Below are 23333 nucleotides of genomic sequence, written 5' to 3'. Positions count from 1 at the left end.
CTGTAATTTAATGTCTGCTATTTTACGGCAATTTTCTGTAATTTATCGTCCGTTATTTTAAGACAAATATGTCTAATTTAACGTCTGTTATTTTAAGTTTTTTTTTCCGGCACCCCAGCTGCTGGAAAAAAAATCCTTAAAATAACAGAATTTTTTTTTACAGTGTTTTATCATAAATCATGATTTATAAATAGTTATACATATAGAAAAATCCAATCTGTAAGTAACAGAACACACGCAAAGAAACCAGCAGACTCATTTATGACGTACTTTATTAAGACCATTTTACATGATTGTGGAGTGTTTGATTAGTCCGCTGATGGCTTTGGGTTGACAAGCCGCTTCTGTTTAGAGTTCACAAGAACATAGAAATAAAGTAAAAACGCAGCTCGCACAATTGAGAAACACTCGAGTCCGTCCACCTCCCTCATACGCATCTGTGCTGGAGAAAGGTCTTCTCTCTGGAGTAAGGCAGATAAATGACCTCCAGGACACACCACAAACTACACCTGAGCGAAGCTGACCAGAGGTAGAGCCACGTCTTTCCTTCACTTCTTCCTTCTGAAAGATGAGCTGCTGAGTTCAGTAGTGTGTAACAGGAAAAATAACATTACAGAGACCCTCGCGGGAAAAAAGAGGCCTTTCTCATGACGGCAGAAAAACCAGACTGGAATGAACAAGATTTCGGAATTACGTATTGAAAGCAAAATCTGAAAATATAGAAGGAAAACTTCAGCTTCCTTTACAGTACTAAATAAAACCCACTCTGCATCAGTAAACAACATTAAAAGCTATACAAAGGCATTGTCCGTTACACAACCTGTACAATTGTATTTTTTTTTTTAAACCTACGTCTTTTTAAAATTATTCTGAATAACTTAAGTCCTGCTTAAAAGTGCAAATTCTGTTTTAAAAAGATGCATTTTGGGATCGGGCTGTGATTGGGCGATGGAATGGGACATTCTGAGCAGTATTCCTGTGCAAAGATATGTTAAAAATAAAAAAATAAAAAAATTAGAGCACACAATTTTTGCTATTTTGTGGTCAAAGGCTTTTTACGATATTTCCGGTCTCTGCATCAACATTCGTCTTGCTTTAAAACCCATCTAAGGCTTTTTAGTTGTTGATAATGCATAAAGAAAAAAAACTAAAAAATTATATATATTTCAGGAAACTTGTGTGTGTTTTATATCACAATTGTGAATTAAAGTGACAAGAATGAAAGAGAATTAATCACAGTAACAGTAAAACCATTTGGAAGAAACAACTATAAGGAACTCTGGCTATTTAAGGGATAGTTCACCCAATTACAATTCTGTCATCCTCCACTTGTTCCAAACCTGTTGAACACATATATTGAATTATTGTGGGGAAAAAACTGACTTCCATTGACTATCATAGTAGTTTTTGTCTCTAATATCAATGGCTGTTTATTCTCGAATATTCTTCACATTATTTTCTTTTGTAAAAAAAATAATAAGAATATCTTGTTTTGTGGAGATTTGGAACCATTTGAGTGTGAATCAATATAATGTAAAATGTCATTTTTAGGTGAACTATCCCTTTAAGACGGCTTAAATTCAAATAAATGATGTCTGTTACTGCAATATGTAGCAGAAAACCTAAGAATACATCAGATTTTATAAATCCACATTCATATTGGATTAGAGGGTGTTATTATTTTAGATGTGCAGTGCTTGAAGTCAGAGTTTTTCCCCTCAGTGTTCTGTGTTTGTTTTTAATCAACAATGAAACTCAATTTAATACCACATTGTGTGGCTTTTGATGTTAATTTTTAGTCATATGCAACAAGAGAAGTGATGAAAGTCTTCACTATCATCTTTTTTACACACAAGCTTAAAGAGCTCTGAATACCACATAAAATCCACAAAATAAAATATCCATTACATGCTAAACATGCTTTAAATGGTACATTAGCATGTTTAGCGGTCAAAATCGTACACTTGATCTTGTGTCCATCTCCACCTGTAATCAGGGCTGAAGTGGAGAGATCAAGGTTTGTAAGAAATGTTATTTGTGTACAGACATTTTCCTATTCTTTTCTCCTCTTGAAAGTGTTTTATTTTCAGTTCAAGAGATGCCCTTAAACTAAATATTACATTCTAAAGCCACACAATGTTCCACTGAATCAGTTTTTGAATCATTTTTGAATCATACTAAATCATTGAATTAGTTTTAAGTTGAGCTGCAGTAAAAAAAAATTTTTTTTGCAGTTTTCACTGCACACCGAAAATAATGCAAAATAAAATTGTTTTTAAAGTGAAACAATCTTATATGTAGTTAAAACACATGATACAGTAAAGGACATCATCTTTATAATATTAAACCTTAAGTCTTAACACACAGGGTTCCTTTTAAAGGCACAGTTCACCCAAAAACAAAAGAAAATTCTGTCATCATTTTCTCACGTTCCAAACCTGTTTAGGTTTCTTCTGGTGAACCTGAAAGAAGATATTTTGAAGAATGTTGACATTGACTTCCATAGTATTATTTTCCTACAACGGAAATCAATTGACTTTTAAAGATTCTTCAAAATATCTTTTGCGTTCAACAGAAAAATTAAATGATGAGTACAATTTTTCATTTTTGGGTAACCAATCACCTTTTAATGCCTGAAACGGTGTTAAATGTAGTAGAATGTAAGGGAAGAGGTCACTTGTTGTCTTTCACAACGTTTCATTTTAGCCCTGAAACAGCGTTATGGCATTTATATCCAGACCCCTGACCTGAAGACGAGGGTGGAGACTCGGCCAAGTCAAGGCAACTCTTTCTTGTAAACACTCAACGGGGATCTGACATGGAGCAGAACTGCAAATGAAGAGTCAGCGCAGAGGTTTATGGATGAAATGTGAGAGTAACAGTCTTGAGATCTGTGGACTAGGACTTCTGCTCTGCTCCTGCCGGGGATGGGGGTGTGCTGTCGGGCTTGATGATCTGGTATGTGATGAGGTACTCTGGGTAGGCCTGTGACAGAAACACGAAAGTCAGAAATGAAGCATCTATCTACAGTTTTTGTGTTATGTTTACAGGTAGGGCTGCACAATATATCATTTCAGCATCGATATCACAATGTGTGCATCCACAATTGTCACATCGCATATATATGCAATGTTGAGTTGACTTTGCAGTGTAATTTTTATGTTTAAATATACAACACCATAAAGCATGCACTGTTGATTTCACTTTTATCATTGTTTTATTGCATAAATATCTATGCTCATTGTTTATTTATTACATTTTATGCATGATTCACTCTCCTACAGAATCATCCCAGTCAATCAAAGTTACATTTGGTAACACTTTAGGGAACAATTCTCACTCTTAACTAGTTGCTCATTAGCATGAATGTTATAGAGATATTGACTGCTTATTAGTACTTATAAAGCATGTTCTGTAGATCTTATTCTTCAACCCTAATCCTAAGCAATACCTAAACTACCTTATTAACTATTAATAAGGAGCCCCAACCCCAAATAAGAAAAAGTTGAGACAGTATGGAAAACGCAAATAAAAAATAGCGATTTCTAAACTTGTATTACACTGCAGACAATACAACAAATATTTTTATAGATTTTTCCCTAAATAAACACATTTCAATTTTGGTTCTTGCAATACATGTCTAACAAAAGTTTGAACAATAAAGCATTAATCACTTTACATTGATGCCATTCCTTTTCACAACACATAAAATACATTTAGGGACTGAAGACACCAAGTGATGAGGAGTTGCAGGCGTAATTTTTTAAGCTATTCTTCCTGCCAACAAGTCTTGAGGTGGGCAACAGTACAGGATCTTCATTTTATTATTTTACACTTCAAAATGTGCCACACATTCTCTATTGCAGACAGGTCGGGACAGCAGACAGGCCAGTCAAGTAACTATATACTTTTCCTCTGCAGCCAGGACTTTGTAATGTGCGCAGAATGTGGATTTGCATTATCTTGCTTTTGCATTGTCATTTTCCATAATGTCCCAACATTTTCTGATTTGGGGTTGTAGTACTTTATTGAAGCAAAAGACATAATGGTTTCCTAAGAGCAAGGATTGAACTTTAAAATAAAGTGTGACCAAAAATTTGTTGCAAAAAGTGCCATTCGATCATTTGCTGAAATTGTATAGACACAGTATATCGCAACATATACAGTGGTCCCTCGATAAAATGCGGTTCACCTTTTGCGGCCTCACAGTTTCGCAGATTTTTTTGCCAACATTATATGCACAAAAGCTTAATAAACCTTTTCGCAGACAGCAATGAATGTTTGCGTCTGACAACTGGTTTTGATCTATGGTTTAATTCAATAATTCTGGTCTTATTTTCTATGAAGTTCTGAATTTGTTTAAACGAGAGAAAAGTGTGAAAATATTAACACCTGCCTGAGAAAAGTGTATAAAGTGTGTAGTGAGGGGTTATACAGGCTTACGACATCTATATCAATTGTGAAAAAATAAAGCTGACTACTTTAGCTGCAGATTTTGCCTATCCAAGGTTATTTTTAGAATGTAACTCCTGCGATAAACAAGGAACCACTGTATTGCATAAAACAAAATATCGCATCTTCAGATTTTTCCAATATCATGCAGCCCTATTTACATGTATTAAACTCAGGTGAAGTGTCAGACCTGTTCTCCTCGATAGATGACGTATTCGGCATAGGCTAGTCCGTTGACACTGGGTCTGCCGATGACAGAGTGGTGCCCAGGAGGAGCGTGGGCCATCTTCATGGCACTAAACTGCAGGAAGGATTTACCCAGAGTCACCCGGCAAAACAGCATCTGCCTGCAAACAGAATAATGACATTTGCAGTAGTTAAAATTTACATTTATTGTAATCATAACATTAGAAACAGTATAATTTTATGATAAAAAAATATATATAAACATTTTTGAATTATAAAATACAATTCTTTACATATATAATTTTTAAAAATTACATAATACAAACAATTTTTAACAAGATTTGTATTGGCATGATTCAACTACTTAAAAAAAGCATCTGTCCACAATACAATTACATCATTTATATGATGTTGATATTTAAAAAAAATCCAGTTTAATTTATAACAAGACAAAAGTTTAGAAAACATTTGACTATAAATAGCTTGATTATATTCGCAATAGAATGCAATATAAAAATCTATTACTATAAATTAACAAATCAAGTAAATATCAATAAAAATTATGACACTGTTACAGTAGATCACTACATTTTAGTAATTATTACAATATTTTTTTTTTCATATTTTAATGAATATCGCTCAGTGGTGGGATGACAGGGTGTCAAGCAAGTTTTTACAAAGTTAAAAAGAAAACAATTTTTTGCAATAAAATAGTATTTGTTGATTTTTTTTTAAACATGTTTATAAATTAAGACTTTTTTATGCAAGAAACATCTCATGGATGCATTTGGGTTCAATATCTTAAAAAATTAGGCCAGTGGACAAAACGTTACTTGCCCTAGCAAAAAAGTTAGATTCCTAATTTTCTAGCCACATGTTTTAAATGTGCCAAAACAAGCCAATTCTATACAATAACAATAATTTATGTACAACAGTCTGTCTAGGTCAATGTCCCAGATCACTATGTAGATATAAATAAAGAGCACTTGATGTTTACTTAACACTTTAGTACAACATTAGATTTCAGATACTGTTAAGGAACAACACACGTAGCATCTGGCTCCTGAAGCTAATATGTATGTTGAGCAGAAGTGTATTTTTAGACATACAGCGCCATCAACTGGTCATGTAGGGTAAGTGCTCCCGTTATCCCCCCATTAATAAATCACCACGTCATATATCCAGGGATCCCACTCTAAGCCAAATTCACTATCTTTTCCCAGATTTTCACTGACTGAAAAGCTTTATTTTTTTATAGCTTTTATTTGTCAAGTGAAGTGTGAAGTCGTATTCACTTCTATTAATTTTAAGCTAAACAAAACGTATGTTGCTTGAAGTTGTTAAAAAACTGTGCTGTTTTAATTTATTTGATCAACAACAATCTAAATCTTAAACTTTAAATGGAGAGTAAAAATTGTAATTTGACAAAACAAATTCATGATATTTAATATATATATTTTATAACTCGTAAAAACTGTATATGAGAACTAATCTATAATCTTCTGTGTGTGTGTTTGTGTGTGTACCTGTGACAGATATAACAGGAGCGGTCTTTATGTGTAGGACAGCCTGTTCCTCCGCCGATGCCGTACACGTACTGGTTGCTTTTGGAAGAGTTTTCAGCGAAGTAGATGCCCGCTCCAAACATGCCACCGATGTAAGCGTGTCGTTCATCAAACCCTTTATGGATGATGGCGTTGATGAATGGTGAGCCTGCAGATCAGCAGAAGAGCAGCAGTATTTATTTATTTATTGTCAAACCAGCTTCATTTGCAGTTACAAGGCAGATATGTACACTTTAAACCCTTTATAGGGCTCACACAGAAACACTCAATGGAAAAAAACTTTTAATTAAAGGTTATTTTCTAGTTATTACAAGACTTTTGACCCTTTACGAATTTTAAATTAAGGTCCCACTTTATATTAGGTGGTCTTAACTGGTATGTACTGAACAGCAAAATTAAGCATTTTTTACGATGTACTTATTGTGTAAATACATGTTTTACTTTGTACTTATGATTGATTTAATACATCAATGTATTTAATTTCTGTTTACATCTTAATTATTTACACCTTAACCCACCCTTAATCTTTCCAATATCACCATATGACCCTAACCCTGCCCGTCTCCCACCTTAAAAGCACCAGAATGTTCTGCAATACATTGTAAACACAATAAGTACATTGTATTTATATCCTGATGCAAGTACATGGAAGTTAAGACCACTTAATATAAAGCAGGGGTCCGTTCTTCATACGTGGATTACTCAGTTAGCTGGATTTGGTTATTGACGATTTGACATGATCCAGGATCGTTTCGTTCTTCAAAACTGATTTGAGAGTTGTTGTCATAGCAACAGTTCTGCTAGCTCAAACCTGGTCGGAAGCAGGTTTAATTCATATAAACAGGATTAAATCGGCTCAGTTCAAGCAAAGATAAAACAGAAAGTATGTACCGAATTCTGATATTTTCTTACAATAGTAGTTATATACCAGGGGTGGCCAACCCTGTTCCTGGATAGCCACCTTCCTGCAGATTTCAGTTGCTACCCATATCAAACACATCAATTAATTAGGACCTGAACACAACGTGATAACTACAGGCAGGTGTGTTTGATATGGGTTGCAACTGAAATCTGAAAGAAGGTGCAGACTGCCATCTGGTGGTGCAAAGAGAAAACTTATCGATATGTACTTTTTAGATTGCTTTAGTACAATTTGTGTATGATAATAGAAATGCACAATATGTGACTTTTCAAAAGCAATAATACATTTATGCAGTCATAAACATGTTTTGACAGATATGACGGTGATTTGATGCTTCATAAAAGTTGCAGACGCCTTTACTAATATCAAAATGCTTTTGTAAACATCCAGTTATTCTTTACACCAATTAAAAAAACGGCTCCAATAATACTACTATGGGTACTATAATAAGAAAAATCAGCTCTAACTGTAAAACTAAATGAACTGCTCTTGACACATGAAAGGGCCAATCATGCAGCCCACAACAAGGTGTAAAGTTATTGCATGTAATATTTAACAAACCGTTTCCAATGAATTTTATGTAATTTTGCTCACATGGATAATTGAAAATTAATCAGATGATGTCATTACGCTGCTGTGCCGTCAGCCAATTGTTGCATTGCTGATCATGATTTCGCAGATCAATAGATCAGTCCTTCACAACACACGCAGCAATCTCAGATCAGTTCATCCAGACATTTTAATCCGATTCACAAACTTGTTTGAAGAACTAAATTAGCCAGAGATCAGTTATCAAGATTAAAAGATCCAGGATCTGCCAAATCATCTTAGATCATTTAAGCGAGCTACGAAGAACAGACCCCAGGACTAAAATGAACAATGTTTATTTTTCATGAATGCAAAATGTAATTATAATGAATGTCAATGAAGCGACAATATAGAGGGTTAAGAGCATATGTTGATGGTACCATGAAAGAGCATGCGCTCGTTGTGATGGTTGTGGTTTTCGTCTGCGATCTCCTTCTGTCGATGTGTGTATCGCTCTCGCAGCTTCTTGTTCACCACCTTCTGAATCTGAACCAACAAGAAACAAACTTTGATATCCTTGCTTGCATAATTAATGAGCATTCAAACCATGAACTTACCATCACCACTGTAAATATAAGTGAAATGAGAACACACTCACCTTCAGGATGTTGTATCTGCTGAAAACACCTCCAGCATTGCCTCCATCTCTATGCTCTCTGATCGTACTTTGCAACTGTAAAATGTTACACGGCATTTCAATAGGGTCAAATCACGTAAAATATATGTGAAATCAGACTGTAAGTTACTGTAACTGTAATTGCACAATAAAGTATTTAAATATAAATACGATAAAATAGTAAGATTAAAGTCATTTACATGAGCGCTAATGATATCACACCTACAAAAAAAATCTAAAATAAGACTAAAAATAATTATTAAATGACTAAAAAAGTTATATCACACATTAAACAAATAAGATTACATTAGTTTACACACTAAAGTTCCCTAAATAATAAATAACACTAAACATAAGTGATAACTTTCAATGACACTAATAACTTAATAAAATAACTTAATAATTATAGAAACAACAAAATTAGTTTACAACTTCTATCATATACAAAATTAAAGTGACAAAATTACAAATAAGTTTCATAACTTACTGAAAAATAACACTGAAAATCCATTTCCTCACACCAAAATCTAATATCTAACAATTTTTTGTCTGTGAATGCCCACATTAATCTCATTAAAGCTTCACTAATACATATATGTCTAGCAGTTCTCGTTTGAAGTGGATCAAAAAATAATTCAAAATTTCTTATGTGAGAATGATTCAACATTTTAGGACACCCTTCACAAATCTCTCTTTTAAATTAATATTTTGTAAAGGAAGCTTTACAATAAATATACTTGTGCTTATAAATTGGTCAATGCCAAAGCCAAATTTGGAACTAATCTAACATAAACAAAATTAAGACCACTGTCTAAAAATTAGTAAACCCAAACTAAATTGTTGGGAGAAAATTTCACAAAGTTTTAATAAACGAGGGAAACATAACCAAATATCATATTTAGTTGAAATTTTTGTAGTTTGTAGAATGTATTATGTTTCTATTCATAAAAATGTTAGGTGATCAAACTGTTGTTTTAATGGATACTTTAATGGTTTAATAGAACTTGTTTATAGCCACCAAAACATAGTGGCTATATTCCCTGAGAGATGAAGAAAAACATTCCTTTCCAGAAGTGGTGTGCTAATTTTTGCCAAGCACTTTACAAACTTAAATAAATGAGTAAAGGAGTTAGTAAATAAATAAGTAAATAAATCTATTAAAAAAAAAAAACTATTTACATCAGTAACTAATCTCTGAGTCGCTGGACAACAAGTTGACCATCAAGCTCATTCCTAACAGGAATTACACATCACTTTTCAATTATTTATCTTAGCACAGATGAAGGAAACCCATTTTTAATATACCCTACTGTATTTTAATCTGAATGGCCATCTCACCTCCTCCTCTACTGACTGAAACTCTTTGTCATCGGGCGCCAGGTCGATCAGCACCGTGCCTTGACCCGAACAGTGGAACGTCAGGTATGGGTTGGCACCTTGAAATGCAGCACACCGGCACATTAAAACTACACTTTGTTTGGCCGTGAACAGATGCTACTTGAGAGCTGAATGTTCGTGGACTGACCTTGTTGACCGCCCAGCAGCCTCTCAATGCCTTTGATGAGTTTGTGCCTGTGACCATAAGCATTGATCCCGATCTCCTTGAGCTCCTCGTGGCCCATGTCAGCCAGCACATCCAGAGTAATCTAGAACAACAGGTCGAAAACGGTCAGATTAAGCAGATTTTTTTTTTTTAAATGACAGCATTTTCAAAAAACTTTGGGTACATTTTGGGAATTTACATAACAAGTGTAACATTTTAGTGTTTCACAAAACCACAAAATATTTTATATGCTATAGGTTCAGGCATGTAGACTATGTTTTGAGTACTTGACAATGGACCCTTTTCACATTTCTGGGTTTTTCAGTACTGGAAGTCTTAATCAACTTAGAGTGCATTGAATGGGAGAGTCACAAGTACATTTTTTACAAATCGCATTAGCCAAAAGAATAATAAAAAAAATATTTCACAATAAATAACATCTGTAAAACTGTTTATAAATATTTTGACTTCAATTGTACAAAACTGAACACAGTCATCTATAATGCCATACATTTAGATCATTATAAGCAATTTAGATCATCCATAAGCAAACGCATGCATATAGCACTGCATTACCATGTTGAATTCTAATTGTGTTTTTCATGAACCTATTGTATGAAAAACACTAGCCTGAACACATCGAGTACAAATACAAATGTGCAAATGCTGCAGCTTAATACCGACAATTACTATAATTCCATTCCATTATTATACTTTAACACATTCAACACATGTCTACCATAACAACATAATATAATTCATAAGCATACCTCCTAATCCTGACACAATACCATGGTGCAAATTGGAGTGCAACGGCCTTTTAGCAGGATTGTTCATAACACAGTATTTCTCCTGTTTGTCAGTGTTTTGAGAATGCCAGCGTGGCTTCATCTGGCTTTAAACTAAATCTGAGAAATTTGCGTTCTGTGCTAAATTCAAACACTTCTTTTTAAATCTGGTCACATGATTGGTTTAAGACTTATTCACATTTAAACAAATGTAAACTTGCGCTGTTGTTTGGTGTAAACGACCATCTGTGTGCAGCAAGTAGCGGCATTTAGTTTAGCTTTAAAGCACAAAAATCCAACTATTTTTGTTTTATTAGGGAAAAATAATAGATCACAATAATTGCTATTATCGTTTTATCGCCCAGCCCATATCGTATTATAATAGTGAACTACATAGCTATATGTGAGCACATAGAGTTTCTTTTCATAATTACATCTACTGGCCAGGCATGCAAAATACAGCATTTTAGTCATTTCTGTGAATCCACGTGGGATTATTTATATAATGCTATCATCTCCAAGTCACACCTTTCAAAAAAGCAAAGGAAAATCCCTTCTGTTTTTAGCAAAATGAGGCCAAAGTTGTCTGCAGGCACATCCAATCACAAGACAAAGTTGTAATGTAAAACGACACAAAGTGATTCTTTTCAAAGCCAGTTTCGACTCCGCTGCTTAAAAAAACAGCCAACAGTGCAATTTTTTTTATTGTCTCAGCTTGTTGAGATGTGGAAATTCCTCCCACTGAGAAGATAAACTCTTAGAGCGACGGGAGGCTTGGATGGATATTATATTGCGTGTGACTCACAGAAAGATTATTGCTGAATGCGCCTCCTACATGCAACAAGCACACAAAAGCAAACCGGCAGATGGTGATACGCGTATGCTAGACTGCGAGGCAGGGAGCCAGTGTGTGTCTTACAGAGAGCATTAATATTTGGTCACACTACAATAATAGTTTCGAAATAATAACGAAATGAATATGTCGTCACATTTTTGCTTGTAAATTCTAACATATATGAACTTTCCCTAAGGAAATGTTTAAGTGAAACTACTAACAATAGGGGTGTAACGAATCACGATTGTTTCATGACCAATCAAAACCCACGATTGGGAACACACATCACTAATCACCACATCAATCATGCAGATTAATACTTTTTTTTAAAAACTTTTTTTAAGATTATCCCTAAATTTGCATTGATAGCATTTAGGCTTTCCTGTAAAATATAATGATGATGGAGTTAGTTGTGGTGGGTTCTGTCATTACTGGTTTAGCCTGCATTAATTCATTCAGTGTAAGTGGCACGATTAATCATTAAAAGATCGGTGTCTCAACACCCACGCAACAAATTATAAATGATGAGGATTTGCATATGCTTATTAATCCTTCCAAACGCTGCTTAAAATCTGTGTTTGAAAAACGCAAAAATCTATCTTTAGTGTTTTGAGTTATGAAGTTACAAAGTCAAATAACACTGGGATAACAGTTTATAGTTTAGATAAAACTACTAATGGTTTATGGTAAACAAAAATCACCGTCATATGCATTTAACTATACTCAAAAATGACAGTTGTAGGCAGCAATTACATTATTTAACCAATAGGTGGCCATCAAAAATATGCCACTGAATAATTCTTTAAAAATGACACATCTAGCAAAAAAATATGAAATTTTATGAGTGAATAACGGAATCATTTATTGAGACTAAAAATAAACATGGGTTGTAATAAATTATAATGTTAGATTTCTACATTTAGTGTTAACAGCAACATGTACTGAATATTTTACAGTTTAGAATTATTCAGCTGATTATTTCTTGATTTTGTTTTGAATAAAATTACAGGTTCTAAGTTCTGGTTGTTAAAACCAAAAGTGTCTTGCAGTACTGTTTTTTACAGTACTAAAAATTACATTTGTCGTCTCCTCTGGTCCAACATGCGACTCAAAAACCATATTGTGATCCGAACCCTGACATTTGTGATGTTACAACACTATCAGCTAAAAAGTTAATTGTTCAGTTACATGTGATATATGCATACTTTGGAAGATTTTTGGTTTCAAACTGCAAGTTCTTAAAAACATACTATTATTTGTCATTAAAAGATTGTGAATTTGTAAAAAAAAGTGATGTCAACTGTATTATACATTGTTAATTTTTAGTCCATAGATGTGCCAGTACCTAGCAGCCAAAGCAACAATGATGGACTACAGGACCATATGTGATCAGACGTTTATTATTTCTTTACAAAGTGACATCGCCATCTTCTGGCAGGCCTGCATATTACAGCAGATTAGCGTGAACTGGGATTGTTTGCATCTGTACACAAATTTTTCAAAAACACAATACTCTTTTAAAGGAATCATTATTGTGCAAAATATGCTAATTTGTACTATGCTGAAAATACATGACAAGCTGACGTTAAAAACGTTAAAAAGTCAAATGATTATTATTTTTTACAATTGAGCAAGGGTGCAGTTAGATTGATTAAACAAAAATGAATTCTATCGAACACATTAAAATAAAATAGTCAATTTAAAGTGTGGGACGCGGTGGCGGACTAGGTAGTGCTGTCGCCTTACAGTAAAAATGTCACTAGTTCGAGCCTCGGCTGGGTCAGTTGGCATTTCTGTGTGGAGTTTGCATGCTAACCCTGTGTTCACATGGGTTTTCTTCCAGGTGCCCCGGTTTTCCCCACAAGTCCAAAGACATGCAGTACAGGTGAATTGGGTAAGCTAAAAAAATTGTCGTAGTGTATGTGTGTAAATGAGTGTATGGGTGTTTCCCAGTGGTGGGTTGCAGCTGGAAGGGCATCCACTGCGTAAAACATATCCTGGATAAGTTGGCGGTTCATTCTGCTGTGGGGACCCAAGATTAATAAAGGGACTAAGCCAAAAAGAAAATGAATGAATGAATTTTAAACTGTATCAATATTTCACAATCTTCCTGCAATTTTTAACGAATAATTGGCACCTTGAAGACTTCTTTAAAAAAACAACTTACTTCGGTATAAATGAAAGTGAAAGGAACAGAATGTGTAATCGTCCAGTCACTGTTGACTCTGCATCAGCCTGTGTAATCTCAAACTCTCACACTCTCAATTCCAAAGGCCCACTTATTGGCAATGCATCACATCTATGATAGGTCTGTCAAAGGCCATTAGCCCAGGAGCTGCCAACTGCTCTCTCTCTTTCTCTCTCTCTCTTTTTCAGGAAGCACAGTGCACTTCAATCGATAGGACTCGCAAGGCCGACCATTATGGCCGTGAAGGTGTGATGGCCGCAGCAGGAAAGATTCCATTTTTTTCTCCTTTTCTTTTTCTCTCTCTCTGTACTCTTATGAGGGTTTTTTCTATTGGTTCTAATGCTCAATAGGAACTAAAGCAGATTTACTAAAGAGAAAATCTTTAAAACCAGACTAGTCGATTTGGTTGATTAATTAAGCCCAGCATTAAAGAGGAAAGTTTAACTATTGCTCTAATTCTGTGAAAACAGTGAAATCCATGTCTCCAGTTTAAGGATAATGACTCAGAGGAACAATGCTTCTGCATTCTCTTTCAGATCAAATAATGAAATTCAGAATGAAAGCAACCCACCAGTTGAACATTAAAAAGCTCAAGCTTTTAATTTAGCAGAAAAATATTAAGTGCTTAGAATAAATGGACAAATCCAAATTTTTATACAACCTAACTAAACAACTAGGTGTTAAAGATGTAATTAAACTGCTATAAGTGTTGCATTTTCTTTTTATTGTTTTCTTTTTATTTATTTTTCTTTTTATTGCAAGAAATCACAGAGAATGAGGTACACGTTGACAAATTTGTGTAGTCAAATCTTGCAAGAAAAAAGCATAAAATGAGCCCATAATAAACACAAATGCTTTATCCTAATAGTAAATGCGCAATTCATGAATTCAGTACTGGTGATATTTAAATGCGGTTTCTAAAATATTGATAAAAGCTGCATTATGTGTCAGGGTTAAGGTTATTGTACAATGAATCAAAATTTTCATCCGTAATTTTCAGTAAAAAAAAAAAGTGACCTCGCGGTTTGTCAATCGTATTGACACACTGCCTCTGAAACTTTCATTCGCCATTAAAAAATTCAAACCTGGTTTGACTTTTTCTGTTTTTCGCACCCGAAATAGCGATTTGAGAGGTGTTTTAACAGTTCAGAGCCATACGAAAGGCAAAATAGAGAATGTCGTCATTTGAGCTACAGATAACTTTATGACAGATAACTTTGGGCCTGATTAACCACTATAACCCTCCACGATGGACGTCCAGTGTTCTCCAGCCTCGGGCACCTAGTCTGCAGCTCTGCACAAGAAGTTAGGCCAAAGAAGACGGTTGTGGTTTTTTCCTTAACTTTCGTCAATTAGTAAAGTTTGTTCCTAGCCCCTGTCACCATTGGGTTGTTTGGTTTGGGACTTGTGGAGCAGTGCATCGATGGATTTGCTCTTCGGTGTTTGGACATTCAGCAGTGAAATGTAAACCACACTGAACTGAACTGCAACTCTAAAAACTGGTCTGACACATTTTCTAGAATAGAACTTCTATGTTAAGCTGCTTTGACACAATCTACATTGTAAAAGCGCTATAGAAATAAACATGAATTGAATTGAATAACCCATCTCTACTAAAAAATAAAGTGGAAATGCATCAGACATGCACCAGACACCTAAGAGAGACAAATATTCCCATTCGGTCCTCCTGACGGCACCAGCAAAGCGAAGAGACAGCTCTAAACTGCTGGGAGGCTTAAACCAGACGCATCTAATGACGACACTGCTGTGTGTATGAGATCTGTGAGCGCGTCCTCAATCTCATTTGCACTCAGTCTTTCAGCGCGTCTCAAAAAAAAAAGTGTTGCCTCTTCATGCTCCATCTCCCGTGGGCACAGCGAAGCAGAATAAGATGGAGAGCGAGCAGAAGAGTGAGTCACCGCGAGACAGATGAATGCGTCTTACTAAAGCCACAATCACAAGCCATTTCAGCCCCTCACATCAAGCGCTCTTCCCAGCTGGTGGCCGCCAAAGACCATTTCTGTTCATCTATGTGCAAATGAGTGGCGGGTCTGGCGCAGCGTGCCAATCGGGTCCCAAGACTCAAGTCAAAGCTGAGCGGAAGAAAAGCTGGAACAACTCAGCTCCATGTGAAGGAGAGACACTGCTGTAATAATGAAAAAGGAGGCAGAGGTCAGCTCCATCACCTATGATCTCTCGTCTCACCTATAAAGATTGAGAGACTGTGGTGGGATTTTAAAAAATAGAAGGAAAAAAAAATCACCTGAATGTGTTCTGGTACTAGGGCTGCACAATATATCATTCGAGCATCGATATCGAAATGTGTGTATCCGCAGTAGTCACATTCCAGGATTAGATCATTTATTAAATATTAAAAAATAAAAGCATTATTAAACGTTATCATTTTGAAATCATTTATGCAATAATAATCATGTTATTTTTATGTTTGATTTCTGTACCTGAATACTGTTAGACTCTCCAGAAAACCATGAAGCACTGTCTATTTCACTTTTGTTGTGCTCTGTTGTATTTATATATGCTTGTAATTTATTATGTTAAGTTTGCACTTATGCAAACACACTGCATAGAAGTAGATTTGATTATCCCAATCTATCTAAATTAATAAAACCTTTCCAAATAGAGCTATTCAATTCATCTGGTTAAATAAGATTCATATTGCAGAAAAAAAAAATAATTGTAATGTCAGATTTTTCCAATATGGTGCAACCCTACCTGGTACCTTTTAAAAAAATGAATTTAAAGTAGAGATGAAACAAATTGAACAATCAGAAATCAAAACTGGACAACTGTTGCTCCAAATTCACAATCAGCAAACTAGAAAGCAAATATTGTACAAATATTTACCTCCGTTCATTTCATACTTTCATGATTCCATGATGTTTTCAATATTAAACAATAAGATTGTACAGATGATATTTTTTATGTTTGGATAGTTTCATTATAATATCCCAGAGATGGGTTGCAGCTGGAAGGGCATCCGCTGCATAAAAACTTGCTGAATAAGTTGGCGGTTCAGTCCGCTGTGGCGACCCCGGATTAATAAAGGGACAAAGCCGACAAGAAAATGAATGAATGAATGAATGAGTTTCATTATAACCGTTTAGGCAGGATGTGTGTTTAAGCGATAGTTCACCCATGAATAGGGGCCATACAGAATCTGCGGTTACTATTTCTGCAAAGAATTTTGTAAAAAAAAAAAATCTGCAGACTTATGCTGAATAATTTTGGTAGTTTCATACCTAAAAACTTAATATATGAAATAATTTATAATAACACATTTTGAAACTTTTATTTAATGTTTACAATGCAAATCCAATTAGAACCACTTATTTGGTAAACAAAGCAAGTGTCTCATATATCTACTACAAGAGAGAAAATCTTACTTTACAAACTGTATTGTAAATAAATCATAAATAATAATACTACTGAAATTAAGTAGTAATAATTTCAATAATAATACAGAAATTAATAAAAAAACTGAATTAATATAAATTTACATACATTTACACAAGTAAATAAATAGACTCATTGATAGGCTCAAAATCTGAGGAAATTTGCGTATTTCTCCGCGTGCAGATTCCGTGTGGGGTTTACCCACCCTCATGTGTCTCCAAACATTTATGACTTTTTCTTCTGTTAAACAAAAAAAAAAAAGATATTTTGAAGAAAGGTAAAAACCTGTAACCAGCGACTTACATGGTAGAAAAAAAGATACTATGGAAGTCAGTGTTTACAGGTTTCCAACATTTAAAAAAATATCTTCTCTTGTGTTTTTAAATAAAGAAACTCAAAGGTATGAAACAGGTAAAGGGTTAACCATCTTCTTCATTTCATCTAATGCCAGAGTAAAAATCTATTCTTAATCCATGTGCTTTATTTAATATACTTTCATATGTGTTATTTTTATCTTATCGGGGGATTATAGTTGAATTTAAAACAACCTTAATTGCAGAAGGAGGTAAGAGATTCTATAAGCTTTATTAGGAGAATCCTCTGTTTAGACAAGTTTAGATGGTATTTTCTTTTTAGATTATCTCTGCTTGACGCATATTAAAAGCCAGGGCAGCTGCTTTGTTTCCTCCACTAACCAAAGAAAAGCTTTATGTCTGTTGTGAATTTACAGTTTGTAAAAGTATGATTTAAGATTTTAAGTTGATTTATTTCAGAAAGCTAAAGAGAAATCTTTCAAATGAATTAATAATTAAATGTGTATTTTATTTATTGTTTAATTTTTGTTATTTATTTAACTTTAATAAATAATTAATTTAAACAATCATACAATCTAATATAATTGTAAAAAAGAAACAGAAAATAAATACATTAAAAAATTTGAGACAATGATCAAATTTGGTGCATTAGTCCCCATGAAATCAAATAGACCATTCTTAATTTTTAACCCCTCTTAATTTGTTCACCACACTTTTTGAGTTCAGACATGAAAATGACATACATTAAATATAGTTTGTCAAGATAAATTCAAAAACTATTTTTAAAATAAGAATAAAAATATAAAATTCAGACATCTTTGGAAAGTTTCTTTGTGAATGGGAAAAGACCCAGAGAAGGACCCACAAACAGCCAAGGTATGAATTTGCAACCCATTTTTCAATGAATCAGGTGAATCCAGCATGTCTGTGCAAGAAGATCAACAGCTGGAGATCGCAAATAAAAGTGGCCTTAAGGCTGATTACTTCTGCGTTAAGTGATCGGTGTGACCCACAGCGCCTACCTTGCACATAGTCGTGGATTTATACTTAATGTGGTTTGTGTTCCTCTGCAATAACACTGAAACACTAGCAGGCAGTAGGTTTTTATGTTCCTCTCTGTCGAGTTTCTTCGTGAGTGTTTTGTATTTTTTCTGAACACTACAAGTACTGTAGCTAAAACTTGCTCATTCAGAGGCAGGAACCGTCAGATGTGCAATAACTTTAATCATAATGTAAATTCAGTTAATTTCATGATGTAAGTTCGTTAATTCCAATGGAAGAATGCGGCTTGCATTCGCATTTTGGGAGTGTCGTATGCAATAGGTGTAATAACATCTCAACTTTTCAGAACGCCACAAGAGCACCACATGTCACATGACAAGTACTGACCGATCAGATTCATACTACATGGAATATACACATTCTGGTAGACTAATTACCTCAGACAAACACAGAAAACCCAAACACATCAAAATAGTTGATGGTCATTTAGTAATCTATGAACACCCACCCCCACAAGCCACGGTAAAATTGTCAAGCGTTGACAGGTCTGCAGTGATAAAAAGGTTGGGGACCACAGCTGTACACAATTAAAAATATATATTGCTTAAGGGGCTAATAATATCGACCTAAAGATGTTTTTTTTAATTATTATTAAAAACTGCTTTTATTCTGGCCAAAATAAAACAAACTAATATTATAAAAATAATATAGGAAATACTGTGAAAATGTCCTTGCTCTCTTAAACATCATTTAGGGAATATTTGAAAAAAATATTTTGACTTCAATTGTATTCTAGATCCAAAATGAAGCCCTGCCCAACATACTGTATTAAATTAAATTTTACTTGCATTAAAATTTGCAATTTACTTGCATTAAAATATGCATAAAATTTTACTTGAATTAGCATCCCAATATAGATAATGTGTCAATTTCCCTGCCATTCTAATGCAATTTCCCAACAGGTTTTTAGCATCTTTGCCGCAGCTAAAGAAGAGCAAGAAAGAAGCTGAGAAGAAATGCTATAGAGGAGCAACAGAGTCCTGAGCTCAGTGTGAAGGAGCAGCATGACTGTATTAATCAAAAGAAGGGGGCGCAGAGGTCAGTCCATCACCCAGGATCTCTCTCTCACACCTATAAAGATTGAGAGACGCTAGTAATCTCTCAGTATCCAGCAGAGGAGGAGTCGGGTAGAAATGATGAAGAGAGAGAGAGTATATTGAAAGGAGATAATTACGAGGCTGCAGATGTCATCGCATTTACATAACTCTGACGAGAAGGACCTGGAGTTCTGTTCAGGAAACAACGGCGGGACAGCTGGCAATTTAATGTGTGGAGTGGAGCTGATGAGATTGAGATGAGTGAAATTGATTTGATCCGCGGACGTGACCTTACCTGTTCCCGCTCAAAAATATCCCGCAAATGCTCCAAGCCCAAGCTCTTCAGGAACTGGCTGATGTTCATATCCAGAATTGTAACTGGAGAGAAAGAAAAATATAACAATTATAATTAACCTGCATTTAAGTCTAAATCTACTGACAATTTTTTTTCTGAGATTTATAGGATAAAACAGCTGTAACTGTTGTAGTTTTTAATGTGAAATAATCTATTTAGTTAATTTATTTAAATTGTTTTTAGACTTGTCTTTAAAAAGATAAGATTTAGATAAGATAAGATTTAGATAAGTTTAAGTTCTTATAGATTTAAATAGGTTTTAGTTCTTTTGTTGTGTTTGTGCAATGATCATTAGTTATATTTCTGATATTTTTATTGCATTTCAGCTTTTAAAATATATTTCTATAATTGGAATAACATTTATATTATATAATTGTTTATATTTTAAATAAATTATAATTTTTTTATAAATCATTTTAATTAATTTTTTTGTATTATTTTGTATGATAAATGGTTTTAGATTTATATTTCCATTTTTATTTAAAGTTTTAATTCTTTAGTTGTGTTTTTGCAGTGTTCATCAGTTGTATTTATTATATTTTTATTGCATTTTAGCTTTTAACATATATTTCTATATTTGGACCTACATTAATTTCATTAATATCTAAATTAAATTGTCATTTTTATGAGAAATTTTTGATAGATAATTTTAAATAACTGAATAATAAATAACTGAATAACTGATTGTAGTTTTAAATTTAATTCAGTTGTATTTATTTAAATGGTGTTTAGATTTTTATTTAAAATTTTAGTTCTTTTGTTGTGTTTTTTCAATGGTCATTAATTTTTTGTTTATTATATTTATTATTGCATTTTAGCTTTTAAAAGATATTTTGGACTTACATTTATATTATATGATTTCTTATGTTTTAATGAAATTGTATTTTTTTTTTATAAATCCTTTTAATATAATTTTAATATAAAACATTTTTAAAGGTTGGTGTTTAAAAAGGTTTCAATTTAGTTTATTTAAATGGTATTTAGGTTTCCTATTTTCTCTTTTATGCACAGTTTTAGTTCTTTTTCATTAGTTATATTTCATTGTAGATCAATTTTCATTAGTTGCATTTATAATTTTTGTATTCCATTTTAGCTTTTAAAATATATTTATATATTCAGAATTACATTTATATTGTATGTTTTTTTATATGTATTTTACTTCAATTGTGATATTTCATAAATAATTTTTAATTTGTATATTTAAAATAACAAAATATTTTTACTGGTTGGTGTTTTAAAACTAATTAAATTTAGTTGTATTTATTTACAAGGTTTTTAGGTTTTTGATTTTTGTTTGAAGTTTTAGTTTTTTTATTGTGTTTTTGCAATGTTCATTAGTTTAATTTATTTAATTTATTTATTTTAGCTTTTAAAATACGTTTCTAAATTAGGGATTACATTTATATTTTATTAAAATGCTTTTATATAATATTTGAATTAATTTGTATTAATTAAATTAATGGTTGGTGTTTAAAAAGTGTTTAATTGAGTTGTTTTTATTTAAATGGTATTTAGATTTCATATTTTAATTTTTAATTAAAGTTTTAGTTTTTTTTTTTGCCGTTTTCATTAGATTTATTCTTTTTTTTATTCCGTTTTAGCTTTTAAAATATATTTCCATAATTGAGTTTACATTTATATTCTATAATTTTTATTCATTAAATTGTATTTTTAATAATTATTTTATTATACTTAAAAATTGACAAAATCATTTTAATAATTGTAATTTTTAAAATTATTTAATTTAGTTGTATTTATTTACATGGTTTTAAGATGTCCTATTTGAATTTTTATTTAAAGTTTAAATTCTTTTGTTGTGTTTTTTCAATGTTCATTAGTTTTATTTATTATATTTTTATTGTATTTTAGCTTTTAAAATAAATATTTTTTTTGGAATTATATTTATATTTTTTAAAGTATTTTAATTAAATTGTCATTTTTTGTAAATAGTTTTAAACATATTTAAAATAAAAAAATAATGTTTGTAGTTTTTGTAAACTATTAAAAACCTTCCAAACAATATGCAAATTAAAAAGAGGGGGAAAAACACAATTACATCAAAATAAATTAAGTTTGTCCTCTTTATTCTCCAATCTAAACTGCACAAAAAATGCATAAAACAGATAAAATAAAGTATTTGAAGAAAAAAATATTATAAAAATAAATTATAAAAACACACATTGTTGTCATTAATGTTTTCAAATGACACACTATTGCAAAGGGATACCAAATTCTTAATGTTCAAATTCTTCAACTCACTTTCTCCCTCCTTCCTCTCAGTTCCTGTGGCCCCATCAGCAGGGCCTGAGGCTCCAGAAACGGCCAGCTCAGTCAGAGGGCCGGCCAGATTGTCTATGCTGCTGGCAGCAGACAGGCATGAAGGCGTAGATCCCGGTGAGATGACAGAGGCGCTGACCACCGTCGCCTGGGGCTTGAAACAACTAGGCAGCGCTTCAGGGGGCATCGCATCAATCAACAGCGCCCGGATATCATCCGCCTGGAGATCACAGCAAATCAACACCACCTTCTATTAGAAATCCATGATCAGTGTGATCAGTTGCAAATATTATTCATGTTACATAAGCGATTGGTTAAATTAGCTGGTAAGTTGAACACAGCGCTAGAATGGCTTCTAGAAAAGGACAATAAAAGCTAAGAACAGCTGTGTCATTAGCACCTGGCATGAGCGCGGCCACAGGAGCCCAATTACTAAAGGTTACGGCAGATTTACCATTGCTTCACACAAGCACCAACACACGGGACAAGGATTTAAACGCCTCAGCTTATGTGTTTAGAAGATAAATGTCCCAATATCTCTGGACAGTCTCGGCCACCTGAACCATATGAGACCTTACAACAGGAACAAATAGTCTTGCAGAGCATCAAACTTTTGTATAAGACTGAATAACTTGGAGATTTTGCAGATAGTTTGAACAAACGCTGATGTTTTTATGGACAGTTGAAGTCGAAATTATTAGCCCTAATGTAATTTGTTTTTTTTTTTATATATATTTCCCAAATGATGTTTAACAGAGCCTTTTTCACAGTATTTCCTATAATATTTTTTCTTCAGGAGAAAGTCTTATTTGTTTTAATTATGGCTAAAACAAAAGCAGTTTTTAATTTTTTTAGAACCATTTTAAGCTCAATATTATTAGCTTACTTTTACAGAACAAACCACCATTAAAAAATGACTTGCTTAATTACCCTAATCTGCCTATTAACCCTATTAAGGTATTTAAATTGCACTTTAAGCTGAATACTAGTAGCTTGAAAAATATCTACTAAAATATTATGTGCTATCATCATGGTAAATCAGTTATTAGAAATTAGTTATTAAAACTATTAAGTTTAAAACAGACATTGCGGAAAAATATACAGGGGGCTAATAATTAAGGGGGCTAATAACTCTGACTTCAACTGTACATATTAACTGATGACTAGGGCCAGACGGAATCTGCGGATGTT

The 23333-nt window shown here is 33.2% G+C and overlaps 1 protein-coding gene across 6 annotated transcripts in view; it reads right to left on the bottom strand.

Annotated features, from left to right (window-relative positions):
• Positions 1-255: 255 nt before the first annotated feature.
• Positions 256-23333, bottom strand: part of tnksa (tankyrase, TRF1-interacting ankyrin-related ADP-ribose polymerase a) — a 174393-nt gene continuing 151315 nt past the window's right edge. For 3 of the 6 annotated variants that reach the window (XR_015520199.2, XR_015520200.2, XR_015520201.2), the window contains 10 exons: positions 22125-22362; positions 19806-19888; positions 9855-9975; positions 9668-9765; positions 8312-8386; positions 8094-8199; positions 6165-6351; positions 4643-4799; positions 2748-2985; positions 256-667 (listed from right to left, as the gene is read on the bottom strand). Coding sequence is in view for 3 of the 6 variants with exons in the window: in XM_087301060.2 (XP_087157186.1) it covers positions 2899-2985; positions 4643-4799; positions 6165-6351; positions 8094-8199; positions 8312-8386; positions 9668-9765; positions 9855-9975; positions 19806-19888; positions 22125-22362 (1152 nt within the window). In the remaining 3 variants the exon portion in view is untranslated. Of the gene's footprint in view, positions 2986-4642; positions 4800-6164; positions 6352-8093; positions 8200-8311; positions 8387-9667; positions 9766-9854; positions 9976-19805; positions 19889-22124; positions 22363-23333 lie in introns of all 6 variants that reach the window. The other 3 variants (XM_087301060.2, XM_087301061.2, XM_087301062.2) reach the window with 1 other exon arrangement.

The sequence above is a fragment of the Danio rerio genome, chromosome 21, assembly GCF_052040795.2.
Source record: "Danio rerio strain M-AB ecotype USA chromosome 21, GRCz13ab, whole genome shotgun sequence".
In the NCBI taxonomy this organism is placed as follows: Eukaryota; Metazoa; Chordata; class Actinopteri; order Cypriniformes; family Danionidae; genus Danio; species Danio rerio.
Note: the sequence above shows the minus strand (reverse complement) of the source record. Positions and strands in the feature narration are given on the sequence as shown.